Raw genomic sequence first — 14,719 nt, 5'->3', positions numbered from 1 at the left:
CATTTCCTATTTTTAAATGGCCCATAACTTGAGAACCATTTCTACATGTTGAAACAACTGTGAAGGAGGAGGAGGAGTTGAAGCTGGAGGGAAAGAGGAAGAAGAGGAGGCAGCAGTAAAGCAACAATAACACCTGGGTCAAAAAAATAATTATTTGCTCTCTGATCCTTTAGAGAAAAAAAAAAATTGCCAACTCCAGAAATATAATCAGAAAGCCTGGAGTCACATAACTTGTCAGTTTTACATTCTGAATGAATGCTAAAAACTAAGATCTCATTTAAAACCATCAAGGGGGCTTCCCTGGTGGCTCAGTGGTAAAGAATTCATATACCAAGGTAGGAGACTCAGGTTCAATCCCTGATCTGGGAAGATCCCAGATAGTGGCAATTAAGCTCAAGTGCCACGACCACTGAACCTAAGCTCCAGAGCATGGAAGCCACAACGACTAAGACCACACACCACAACCAATGAAGCCGGTGTGTCCCAGAGCCCATGTTCTGCAACAAGAGAAGCCACTGCAAAGAGAAGCCTGCGCGCCACAACTAGAGAAAGGCCCACACAGCAACAAAGATCCAACACAGCTGTAAATAAACAAATGAAATTTATTAAAAAAACAAAACAAGGTTTTCGTTTTCCTTTTTGACAGAAGAGGGTTAGGCATAAACATTGAAAAATTTTGACCAAAATTAATTTCAACCCAACCATTCTGGAATTGTACTTTTAATATCTTGTATTTAGCTTGGATAAATGAGTAACTTTAGTCATATTTCATTTTCTAACACTAGCAAGATAAATTTATTGAACACCCCTAATCACCACCATTAGTTTTAGATCTCTTCAACTTTGACTTCTTATATTTTATTTCTTTAATCTGTAGCTTTCATTCAGCTAAAAAAGTAGGGCAAAATGTTAATACCCTGGGCTAGAGAAGAGGCAAGAATGCCACATACTATTAGAATCTATTCACAAACCAAACGTCAATAATAAGTGAAATACCACGCGTTTTTTCCCATATTCAGCTCTACCACCAAAAATTACTGCTTGGCTCAAGTTCAAATTCTAAATTCCAAATTATTGAATTTTTATCATGCCTCTTTTCAAAGCTGCATTGCTTTCAATGGGATTATTTTTTAAAGTTGCACTGAATTGCAAAAACAGATACACAGATAAATACATAGATGCACAGATATATACACAGATAAAATTCACAGACAGACAAAATAGAGAAGAGAAAGCTTTTCATTGTAGAAAAAAATCTAACTGATATTGTAGAAAGGATGACAGAATTAGAAAATCTCCATTTGGAAAAAAAAAATCATAAAAATAGTGGATAAAAGTTTGAAAAGTAGGTCTCGACTGAGGCAGCCATCTTGCTCTTGCAGCGTGCTGGTGTTGGAGGACCCTCCTTGCTTCAGATTTACCAACAGCATGAATCAAGAAAAGTTAGCCAAACTTCAGGCTCAGGTCCGGATAGGGGGCAAGGGTACAGCCCGCAGAAAGAAGAAGGTGGTACATAGAACAGCTACAGCTGATGACAAAAAACTTCAGAGTTCTCTAAAAAAACTGGCTGTGAATAATATAGCTGGTACTGAAGAGGTGAACATGATTAAAGATGATGGGACAGTTATTCATTTCAACAATCCCAAAGTCCAAGCTTTCCTTTCTGCCAACACCTTTGCAATTACCGGCCATGCAGAAGCCAAACCAATCACAGAAATGCCTCCTGGAATATTAAGTCAGCTTGGTGCTGACAGCTTAACAAGTCTTAGGAAGTTAGCTGAACAGTTCCCTCGGCAAGTGCTGGATAGCAAAACCCCAAAACCAGAAGACATTGATGAGGAGGAGGATGATGTTCCAGATCTCGTAGAAAATTTTGATGAGGCATCAAAGAATGAAGCTAACTAAGATCTTTTCTGATTTTTGGAAGCTGGCATGGACTAGATTTAACAAATCAGCTATGTGGTTCCAAAGTTTTACAGACACGGAGAACATCAACTGTTACTAGTTCAGTAATATAAATATTTTGTATATTAATAATGCTGTTTATTCAGCAATTTTTGGTCATTTAATTTTGCATTTTGCACTTCCTCCCAGGATCTATTCTTTTGGTCAAAATATGAAGTGTTGGTGCAGTTTGAGGGTCTTTTGGTTTTTGATTCATGGTTTTTTGTTTTTTGTTGGGGTATTTTAGGTGTGTGTATGTGTGTATGTGTGTGTGTGGATATGTGTGTATACAGTGGAGAGCAAATTGGAAAACAGTTTTATTTATCCTCTTCCTTACCCCAGTAGAAATAAAACAAATCTTTACATTAAAAAAAAAAAAGTTTGAAAAGTAATATCATATTCACATGGTCTCAAAGTATCTCCTACAAGACATTTTTCCATTAAAGGAGAAAACAGTAACTTCATAGTGAAGAAATCTGGCAGCCACCACTTTAACCAAATGTTCACAGTGAACACTACCACTTAACTGAATGACGACAGCATGTAACTCCTGATATGGTGAGAAGAATTTAGCATAACTACACGGGGATTTCTGCCAAAAGTGTGTAATCAAATGTTATGATGAAGAAATGTCACACAAAGCCAAACTGTAGTATATTCCATGTTGCTGTTGTTCAGTTACTGGTAAACTGTAGTATATTCAATGTTGTTGTTCAGTTACTAAGTCATGTCCAATTCTTTGTGATCTCACAGACTGTAGAGACATACAAAAATAGGCCATACAGGTTTCCTGCTGCTGCTAAGTCGCTTCAGTCGTGTCCGACTCTGTGCGACCCCATAGATGGCAGCCCACCAGGCTCCCCCGTCCCTGGGATTCTCCAGGCAAGAACACTGGAGTGGGTTGCCATTTCCTTCTCCAGTGCATGATTCCTAGGACACCCTAAAGCAGAGAATTGTATGAAACCTTTTCTAAATTGAAATGGTATAAAACAAAGGGGATATTAGCATAGGACACATCTTGCTAAGAGTGTACAAAATAAATCAAGACAAAGCACAGATGCTCACAGAAACAATTCTAAGCTACAGCAGCTTGATGCTGAGATGATGAGTGTAATTCCCAGGGAAGGAGTTTGGTGGTGCCACTCATAGCTTGGGGGGTTTGCTGTTTCTGTAATTGTTCAGTCAGTCAGTCATGTCTGACTCTTTGCGACCCATGGACTGCAGCACACCAGGCAACTGTGTCCTTCACCATCTCCCACAGCCTACTACTCAAACTCATGTCCGTTGAGTTGGTAACGCCATCAACCATCTCGTCCCATGTTGCCCCCTTCTTCTCCTGGCTTCACTCTTTCCCAGCATCAGGGTCTTTTCTAATAAATCAGCTCTACACATCAGGTGGCCAAAGTATTGGGAGCTTCAGCTTCAGCAGCAGCTCTTCCAGTGAATATTTAATGTTGATTTTCTTTAGGGTTGCCTGGTTTGATCTCCTTGCAGTCTAAGCGACTCTCAAGAGTCTTCTCCAGCATCACAGTTCAAAAGAATCAACTATTCAGTGCCCAACGTTCTTTATGGTCCAACTCTCACTTCCATACACGACTACTGGAAAAACTACAGTTTTGACTATACGGACCTTTGTCCACAAAGTAATGTCTCTGCTTTATGACAGCTGTCTAGGTTGGTCATAGCTTTTCTTTCAAGGAGCAAATGTCTTTTAAGTTCATGGCTGCAGTCATTGTCTGCAGTGATTTTGGAGCACAAGAAAATAAAGTCTGTCACAGTTTCCATTGCTTCCCCATCTATTTGCCATGAAGTGATGGGACCGGAAGCCATGATCTTCATTTTTTGAATGCTGAGTTTGAAGTCAGCTTTTCACTCTCCTCTTTCAACCTTCATTAAAAGGCTCTTTAGTTCCTCTTCACTTTCTTCCATAAGGGTGGTGTCAGCTGTGTATGTGGTTATTGATAGTTCTCCCTGCAAATTTGATTCCAGCTTGTGCTTCTTCCATTCCAGCATTTCTCATGATGTACTCTGCATGTAAGTTAAATAAACAGAGTGACAATATACAGCCTTGACGTACTCCTTTCCCAATTTGGAACCAGTCTATTGTTCCACGTCTGGTTCTAACTGTTGTTTCTTGACCTGCATACAGGTTTCAGGAGAGAGGTAAGGTGGTTTTGTGTTCCCATCTCTTTAAGAATTTTCCATAGTTTGTTGTGATCTACACATTCAAAAGCTTAATATAGTCAGTGAAGCAGAAGTAGATGTTTTTTTTTTTTTGGAGTTCCCTTGCTTTTCCTATGATCCAACAGTTGTTGGAAATTTGATCTCTGGTTCCTCTGCCTTTTCTAAATCCAGCTTATACATCTGAAGTTCTCAGTTTACCTACTGTTGAAACCTAGCTTGAAGGATTTTAAGCATTACATTGCCAGCATGTGAAATGAGCAAAATTGTCCAACATTCTCTGGCATTGCCTTTCTTTGGAATTAGAATTAAAACTGACCTTTCCCAGTCCTGTAGCCAGGGCTGGGTTTTCCAAATGTGTTGACATACTGTGTGCAGTATTTTTATAGCATTATCGTTTAGGTTTTTAAACAGCTCAGCTGGAATTCCATCACCTCAACTAGCTCTGTTCATAGTGATGCTTCCTAAGGCCTACTTCACTTACACATCAGGATGTCTGGCTCTAAGTGAGTGACCAGACCGCCATGGTTATCTGGATCATTAAGACCTTTTTGTACAGTTCTTCTGTGTATTCTTGCCACCGCTTCTTAATCTCTTCTGCTTCTGTTAGGTACTTGCCATTTCTGTCCTTTACTGTGCCCATCTTTGCATGAAATGTTCCCTTGTTATCTCCAATTTTCTTGAAGAAATCTCTAGTCTTTCCCATTATATTGTTTCCCTCTATTTCTTTGCATTGTTCGCTTAAGGCTTTCTTATCTCTCCTTGCTATTCTCTGGAATTCTGCATTCAGTTGGGTATATCATTTCCTTTCTCCTTTGCCTTTTGCTTCTCTTATCAGTTATTTGTAAAGTCTTCTAAGATAAAAACTTTGCTCTCTTGCATTTCTTTTTCTTGGGGATGGTTATGATCACCATGTCCTGTACAATGTTACAAAATTCCATTCATAGTTCTTCAGACACTCTATCTACCAAATCTAGTCCCTTGAATCTATTTGTCACCTCCACTGTATAATCATAAGGGGTTTGTTTTAGGTCATACCTGAATGGTCTAGTGGTTTTCCCTCTTGTTGTTCAGTTGCTCAGTGGTGTCTGACTTTGTGACCCCCATGGACCACAGCACGCCAGCCTTCCCTGTCTTTCATTATCTCCCAGAGTTTGTTCAAACTCATGTCCATTGAGTCAATGATGCCATCCAACCATCTCATCCTCCGTCACCTCCTTCTCTGCCTAACCTCAATCTTTACCAGTGTTGGGGTCTTTTCCAACGAACTGGCTCTTTGCTTCAGGTGGTCAAAGTAAAGGAGTTTCAGCTTCAGCATCAGTCCTTCCAGTGAACATTCAGGGTTGATTTTCTTTAGGATTGATAAGCTTGATCTCCTGTCCAAGGGACTCTCAAGACTCTCAAGAGTCCCTTTCTTCAATTTAAGCCTGAATTTTGCAATAAGGAGCTCGTGATCTGAGCCACAGTCAGCACCAGGTCTTGTTCTTGCTGATGTATAGAGCTTCTGCATCTTTGGCTGCAAAAAATATAATCAATCTGATTTTGGTGTTGACCATCTGGTGATACTCACTGTAGAGTTGTATCTTGTATGTGGTAAGTTCTATGTTTGATAACAATAAGCATCAATGTTACTGGCCTGATTCCTATAACTATAATGTTATAACTATAAGAGAATTCCCAGCTTTTAAAAAATAAATCCAAAAATGTTTAAGGAGAAGAGGGACATCAAGCCTATGATATTTAATTGAGAGATAAGAAGAGAAAAAACAAACTTGAAAGAATATCCTAAACAACTTTTCTGTGTAAAATTATGCTCCCCAAAATTAATAGACCTTTTTGACTTTGAAAAGATTAAATATATCTACACTTAAAAACAGATAATAAAATACACTTTTATGCATTCTACTTGTAAGTCAGTAAAAACATGCTAACTGTATGTGAAGAGTTCCTTGTTTTTCTTGTATGTTACTAATGGTTTGCTTTTATACTTTTGATTGAAGGGATGTGGTTAACAATATATAAAATAAAAAATGATTTTATTTCTCAAGAAAAGATTAGTCCCTATTTTTAAAAAAAAGTCACCCCATGTGAAGAAATATCCAAATGCCTTCTATTAGCAACAATAAAATTCATAATCACAATATAGCTTTGAACTTGAAAGAGTTAAGTGCTGGCAGATAGAAGAATAAACAAAATATACTCTTAAAATCATTAAATATATAAATCATATAGTATAGGGAAATAAATGTTTTTGATCTCAGCTGAAAACATTTATAGGATGATACATTCATTAAAATGACCCCCAAATTAATAGGTTAGTGAAATGAAATGTAGATGGTAAGCTTAGGGAAGTCAGACACCAAGATTCTATTCTATTATCTGAAAAACTAGAAACTGAAAAGAATTATATAAATTCCATTTTCTTCCTTATCCAAACTTTATATAACTCCTTTTATCATTACTTAATGAAAAATTTATATACAAAATATCAGATTATTACTCAATAAGTTATTAGTACAGACTGAAACACCATTTATAATTATTAAAACTAATCCTCATTTAGAGAAAAACAATATATATACTTTGAGTCAATATTGCTCCTTGCCTCTATTACTGAAAAATAAAAGAAAACTGAAAAATTAACATGCCAAAAATCATAACCTGCTTTTTACCTCTGGCTCTAAAGTGAAACAATTGGTTGAAATGTGAAAGCTATCTAGCCAGAAAGTCTGAATTCCACTTTCTCTTGCATTATACGAAAATGAGTAAAATGTATCACACAAACATTATATTTTCTTAGCAACTAATTCAGCAATGGACTAACTGTATACTAAGCACAGTACTACTACCTATGTAATAGGGACACAGAGACAATATAAAATGATTTTTAAAAAAGTAAGGCAAAACTTTTCTCATCAAGAAGTTCACATTCTACTTAGAAAGACAAGAGAACAATAACTTACAAAAACACTGACGGCTATCACCCTGAAGGTACACATCACTGCCTGAAGTCAGGATGGAAAGTACAAGTTTTCAAGCTGAAATGTCCCCTCAGCTGAGATTTGAAAAATGCGTGATGGAGTCCAGAGGCATAGTAATATCCAGGAAAGTAAAGATCAGAAAAATGGGTGAAGAGTTGGGGTAATATAAAGAAGCGATTGAAAATGAGGTGAAAAGAAACACAATATTGTGAATATCATAGAGAAGAACAAATGATCAAGTAAAAAAAAAAGAGAGAGAGAAGATGATCTATTTAGGAATTATTACAATGGGTTAAGCTAAAGTAAAGATAAACACAACCAGACAATGGCAGTTCAATTATGGCTTTGAAATGCGTAAGAGTTGACCACTGTTTATATCTGGGATTCAACAGAAGTAAGTACATACTTGTTTTGAAGCACAAGAATCTGGGAGTCCACATTTGAATTCTGGTCCCATCACTTACTGGCTTAACCTCTTACATGACTCTTTGGACCTATGTCTTTGGTTTACTCCTCTGTAAAATGGATGCAATAGTACATACTTGAAAGAATGCTTAGGTGAGGATGAAAAACATTAGGGAAATTTCTTAGCAATATTCCCGATATAAATAAACTATTGAACATTAGTTATATATATTTTTTAATATAATGCTTGGAGCTTGGCTGACTAGGAAAATGTCAGAATCTTAAATGTGGTCACAGAGAAAAAGAGAAGTAAAGATGTGGGAGAATATGAGAACCATGGTAGGATATTAAACCAGAAATATCACTCAGGGTCAGAGCATAAAAGGCCTTGAATGTCTTGTCAAGGAGTTTTTATTTCACAGATACTTTGGAAGCAATGAAAAATTTTGGAAATGGTCATAAAAATCACTGATTTTTGAGGGAAGAAAATGTGTCCTTGTCTTCCAATAAAGGAGGTATAAAGGTGGATTACAAATGGAGAGACTGCATATAAAGAGGGTAATCGTTCACTAACTCAACAAATATTTAGTAAGAATCCATTCCATTTTAGGGCTTCACAGGTGGCTCACGGGTGAAGAATCTGCTTGCCAATGTAGGAGAAATTAGCTTGATTCTTAGGTCAGGAAAATCTCCTAAAGAAGGAAATGGCAAGACCTCAGTTTTCTTGCTGGGGAAATCCTATGGACAGAGGAGCCTGGTAGGTTACAGTCCATGGAATCTCAAAAGAGATACAACTTAGCAACTAAAAGACAAAGAAAAGACCATGATGACCTAAACTAATAACGGCAATGGAATATAGAGAAGGGTACAGATACCAGACACAATGTGGAGTCTGTTTGGAACAGGAAGAAATCAAAGGTACCATAGAAATCAAGCCTAAAGATGCAAGTGAAGGGAGAACATTCTTTTAAATAATAGTTACTGAATGTAGTTTATGAACATTAATTTAAATAATAGTGGCCTTCTACAGAAATGTTTAATAAGTCAAAAATAAGTTAAAATTGCTTAATAAAGTAGGCTGTTAAACATACAATTTATGCTAAACATACAACTGTATGCTAAATATACAATTAAATGTTTATATAGTTGCTTTAAAGCTTAAAAGCATAGACCATGGTTATTGTAAAATTAGTAAATTTTATTTACTAAAATTTGAAAGAAAAGCAATATAAAAGGTATAGATAAAATTATATGTGATTAATAAAAAAGCAAACACTTACATTCAGATCTTATGATATATAAAAATGGACCTTTGAAGAAAAGGCATTTCTTCCTAAATAATATGTTAAGACAGATTTTAATATGTTTATGAACTATTTACAGAGAGTATTTATGCTGGTGCTTTCTTGCACCTGCTCTAGGCATTTCTAATATATAATTAACTTTGCCACCATCACTAAGTAGTTTTTGAGAAATGAAAAAGTGTGTATGTAAATTGGTATTTAGCTTGATTTTGCTTTCAAAAAAATCTGTATCAGAAAAAGCTAAATACATACTGAGAGTTTCTTAGTTAACCTCTAATTTTCTGTAGCATACCAAATAAATGTTTTATGTGTTTTAGAATATGACTAGTACCCCCAATTTAAATTCACCTCTTCATTTTCATCCTACGCCTGTCATTCAAAGCTAATAGGAGTTCCTCAACATTTGTAGGTTTAGGGTTAGAGTCTTTTTTGTCTTTAAATTATAATACCTTATCTTACTTTTTAAAAAACAAATTGTGCCAGATCCTTGCAACATAAAACCTAAAGTAAAACATGATGAGGAAGTTAAGCACTACATCAAGCAAAACTAAAGGGAAACCTTGAACACTTAGATGGTTTCCATCTTGCCCCCAGTAGGTTAAGTATTGTTATCTGGTCCCATCATTTCATGGCAAATAGATTGGGGAAACAGTGGAAACAGTGGCTGACTTTATTTTTCTGGGCTCAAAAATCACTGCAGATGGTGATTGCAGCCATAAAATTAAAAGACACTTACTTCTTGGAAGGAAAGTTATGACAATCCTAGATAGCATATTAAAAAGCAGAGACATTACTTTGTCAACAAAGGTCCGTCTACTCAAGGCTATGGTTTTTCCAGTGGTCATGTATGGATGTGAGATTTGGACTGTGAAGAAGGCTGAGCACCAAAGAATTGATGCTTTTGAACTGTGGTGTTGGAGAAGACTCTTGAGAGTCCCTTGGACTGCAAGGAGATCCAACCAGTCCATCCTAAAGGAGATCAGTCCTGGGTGTTCATTGGAAGGACTGATGCTGAAGCTGAAACTCCAATATTTGGCCAACTTGATGCGAAGAGCTGACTCACTAGAAAAGACCCTGATGCTGGGAAAGATTGAAGGCAGGAGGAGAAGGGGACGACAGAAGATGAGATGGTTGGATGGCATCACCGACTCAATGGATATGAGTTTGGGTAAACTCCAGGAGTTGGTGATGGAAAGAGAGGCCTGGCGTGCTGTGGTCCATGGAGTCACAAAGAGTCGGACACGACTGAGCAACTGAACTAAACTGAAAACCATCGAATAGGTTTTCTTTCTTTTTTTAATTCCATGAGAGAGATATAGTGAACTTGCTAATGAAGAGAAAGCATTCATGTGACACACTTCTTGGTCAAAAACTTACAAATCAGGGGTGGAGATATTCTACATTATGTCTAGGAGCCTAAAAACCATTAACCAAAGGCAAAAAATCCAAGAAAAAATTTTAGTTGGTAAACTCTGCAATAAAAAGTAAAAAGGGAGATCATAAGGAAGGTGCCAAAGTAAGCCATGCATGGAAAAGTTCCCAGCTCTTAAAAATTCACTGACTAATACCTCTAGCGGTTTCATGAGACAGCCCACAGACAGTTCTTGCAAAAGCAATCTGAGAGAAAAGAGGAGTAAACTGCATCTTCTAATAATCCACAAAGATCATTCTAAAATACCTGACGATGTCAGGGCCAAACAGTTTTCATAAACTCTTCTTGTCCTTAAAATTCCTTTTATGAGGACAAAAAGGATGAAAAGAGCTTGAAAGATGGAGTAGAAAAAGAAAACAGGGCTACTGAGCATTTGATGTAAAGGAACACCTTTACAAGATAAACAAAGGATATCAAAAAATTCGTATACGGACTTCCCTGGTGCCCAGTAGTTAGGACTCCATGCTCCCAATGCAGAGGCCGGGGTTCAATCCCTGGTCAGGGGACCAGATCCCACAGGCCACAACGAAGACTGAAGATCCCACATGCTGCACCTAAGACCCAACCCAGTCAAATTTTTTTTTTAATATTTAGTATAAAAAGAAGAGAAACTAGCTAAAAATACTACAGAAACTGTGCACTGACCGTCTTTTTAATCAGGCAGTTGAAATGAGCAGCTCTATATTATTTTAAAAGGCTCTCTCATTTTCTTAAATTTATATAAAAATGTCATTCAAGAGAATCTTAGGTCAAAGTATAACTTCATGACTAGACCCTATGCTAAATATCACCACATAGTTATGCAATTATTCATTTAGTGTCCTCGCTTTGAAATATTTAAAATCTCATATTGGTATTTCTTGGCCACACAGGATGATAATGTATACTCAGAAAATAAACATGCTTAACTTTGTTATGTCAAAATAATCAACAGAAACAAGATTTCCATATCCAGTGATTTTTGTTATCTGCATTTTTAGAGTATTCAGGCCAATGCTCCCATTTTGAGAGAATTAAACTCTTACATTTAAGAAATGCTCAAGTTCATTTGGCTATAAATTTTCAACTTCTATCTGCAATATGTAAGAAAGGTTTAAAATGAAAAAAAATCTCTTATTCCAGCAGAGAGAAGGAAGAGTTCATTCATCTTCTTTATTATCCTCAAGTCTCAGAGAATAGCCCACTGTGTTTATTAAAGTTTTAACTGTTTCTGTAAAAGCCTGCTATGGACAGATATTAATAGCATGCCAAAAAGAAAAACATAAGTTTTGCTAATAAGAAACAGAGGTAAAAATAGAACTGTCACTATGTTGAAAGAACTCTTTATATCCCATAATGAAAAATAATTTTCTTTAACACTATTAAAAGTAAAAATATACAGAAAGAAAATCATATACGTATACTATTTAAGAACCTAGAAAAAGAATAATAAAATGAACTAAAAGACATAAGCAAATACAAAATCAGATTTACTAAAACAAGTTATGAATGCAATGTTAGAGGAAAAGAATTTATTCATAACATCAACAAAACCGTTTAGACATCTTGCAGTAAACTAAAAAAAAGTAAGACCTAGATGAAGCAAATTATTCATACAAGATTGCATTTTATAAGCTTTTCTTAATGTGGATCATTTTTAAAGCCTTTACTGAATCTGTTACAATATTAATTCTGCTTTATGATCTGTTTTTCTGGCCACAAGGCATGTGGGATCTTAGTTCCCTGACTAGGGATCGAACCCACACCCCTTGACTGGCAGGTGAAGTCTTAACCACTGGACCACCAGGGAGGTCCCAAGACTGCATTTTTTAAAATGTCTGTATATTTCAGTATGGAGAGCTTTTTTCCTATAGCACATTTTATGAATAATGAAACCAAAAAATACATGTAAATATATTAAAATATTTTTAAGATTAATAACATTATAGCTCAGTTTCTTATATTCAGAGACAGTTGTGAAAACATGCAACTAATGACAATCACATAAAATTGAAGCTTGTAAACTACCCTCAATTTCAAGGGCCTACCCAGATACTCTCATTAAAATGAATCTCTTAGTCCCTGATTCTGTCATTCAGCTTCTACATAACACTATTAAAGCACCTACACAATGTTCAGTTGATCCTAGAACAACAAGGGTTTTGCTGATGCCAACCTTCTGTGCAACAGAAAAATCCTACATAATTTGTAGCCGGGCACTCCATATATGCAGTTCCTCCAGATACCAGGTTCCTCCTACACACGGCTGTATATCCTCTATACACAAGACTCAACAAACTGCAGACAATGTAGTACTACAGTATTTACTGTTTTAAAAATTCGTGTGTAAGTGGACCTGTGCAGCTCAAATCTCTGTTAAGTTAACTGCATATAAATTTAAGTCCTAACACACTACTTTGCATATAGGAAGTGGTCAATAATTGGGGAATTGAAGAATAATCCTTCATCACAAAGTAATATAGTATATTGAGTGTTGAATTGTTGTAGCACATTGAGCTGTTACTCTTACTCAATGAAATTTTCACTTATTTTCCTACTAAAACATATCAGTCATATTGGAGATAATATAGCAAAAGTAATACTGTCCCACAAATATGATTCATACACTTATATTAAAATACTTAACCCTAATGATGTTATAAATAATAATAATAATAACATGCCACAACAGCTTGCATTATAAAGCTAACATTTCCTAGAAACACGTATTATTTCCTGTTTATTCAAGGCTCACAATAAATTAAATTCAGCTGCACTCACCCAAGGAGACAGTGACAGTGCCAGTATATGAGCCCAATCAATGTGATTTCGAAGCCCAAACACTTAACAATGTTATGTTCTTTTATAAGCTACAAATACAGATAGACATATAGACAGACAGACAGACAGATGTGTGTGTGCATGCTCAGTCATGTCCAACTCTTTGCGACCCCATGGACTGTAGCCCATCAGACTTCTCTGTCCATGGAATTTGCTGGGCTAGAATACTAGAGTGGGTTGCCATTCCCTTCTCCAGGGGTCTTCCTGACCCAGGGACTGAATCTATATCTCTTGTGTCTCCTGCACTGGCAGGTGGATTCTTTACAACTAGCGTCACCTGGGAAGATAAATAATTACCAACACCAGTATAAGTATGCTATCAAGGACTCTGACTGAACATTAATAAGAAATAAAATAGCTTAATAATAAAGCACTTTCAAAGTTAATTGCACTAATAGAATAGCCATAAATATACCATAGTTTAAAAACAATTAATAAAAGTATGTAAGTACATTTATGTATTTACAACAATGTTAAAGGGCTTTAGTAGGCTGAATTTTTAAAAGAATATCTAAAGCTACAGTACATTTAAGCCTTACCATTTAAATATAAGTCTATTTCCTCACTTCCCTTAATATCACTATGGACTTTGAATTTTAATAAATGCAAATACTAAGGGAAAAATGAACTTTTCTCAATGAGGTGAATGAAAAAATGAAGAAATAAACTTTGCCTCTCATTTTTTTATAAATTGATTTTAGCCTTTACCACATTAAATATAATTCACTGCATGTGGCATATTTTTTATTTAGTTAGATAACTAATGTGGCTATAAGAAATAAAAATGAATTTCATATATCACATCACCATAGAAAAGTCACAGACAGCAAAATATTATTTTGCCAAATTTGGGAAACAAGGAAACTATAAGGAATTATTTAAAGCTTCATAAACTACCAGAGAATGTGCAACAGTAAAAAAAGAAAGGTATTTATCTTTCATTCTCTTTAATTTTCTATTGCATTGTACCTCAGCTCTACAGATGATAATGTCAGCAACAAAAATAATATGAAATAACTGAATTAATCTTAAACCTAGCAGAGAAGTATGACTCCCAAAGGGAAACATATTTCTAAAAGCACTCTGCCTGTCGGAATAATAATAACTTATTTTAATTGAAAACAGCTTTTAGCTAATAGAGTTATTTGAAGGTTCCTTTTGCCTATGTCAGCAAAAAAATTAAAATAATACTTTGCATAATCTGCATGACATTATATTCTTGGATTATTAGATATGCACCAAAGCATAAGCAATAACAGAAAAAAAGAGATAAACTGGACTTCATCAAAACTGAAAATTTTTGTGCCTTTAAGAACACTGTCTAGACAGTGAAAAGATAGCCTATACAACGGGAGAGAATATTTGCAAATCATATGTCTGATAAGGGCCTCCTAACTAGAATAAGGGCTTCCCTGGTAGCTCAGTGGTAAAGAATATGCCTGCCAATGCAGGAGACGCAGGTTCGATCCCTGGGTTGGAAAGATCCCCTGGAGAAGGAAATGGCAACCTGCTCCAGTATTCTTGCTTGGGAAATTGCATGGACAAAGAAGCCTGATGGGCTACAGTCCAGAGGTCACAAAAGAGTTAGACAGGACTTAGCAATTAATAACAATGACTAGAATATATGAAGAACTCAGAATTCAACAACAAAA

The 14,719-nt window shown here is 35.9% G+C and overlaps 2 protein-coding genes across 2 annotated transcripts in view; one reads left to right on the top strand and one right to left on the bottom strand.

Moving 5' to 3' along the window:
* The window catches only part of ATRNL1 (attractin like 1), a 766,939-nt gene that overhangs the window by 540,306 nt on the left and 211,914 nt on the right, over window positions 1-14,719 (bottom strand). The window lies entirely within an intron of this gene.
* LOC133070768 (transcription factor BTF3 homolog 4-like) lies at window positions 1,356-2,323 on the top strand. The gene has a single exon (XM_061163166.1). The coding sequence runs from the start codon at window positions 1,429-1,431 to the stop codon at window positions 1,903-1,905; it is 477 nt and encodes a 158-aa protein (XP_061019149.1). The 5' UTR covers window positions 1,356-1,428; the 3' UTR covers window positions 1,906-2,323.

The sequence above is a fragment of the Dama dama genome, chromosome 15, assembly GCF_033118175.1.
Source record: "Dama dama isolate Ldn47 chromosome 15, ASM3311817v1, whole genome shotgun sequence".
Classification (NCBI taxonomy): Eukaryota; Metazoa; Chordata; class Mammalia; order Artiodactyla; family Cervidae; genus Dama; species Dama dama.
Note: the sequence above shows the minus strand (reverse complement) of the source record. Positions and strands in the feature narration are given on the sequence as shown.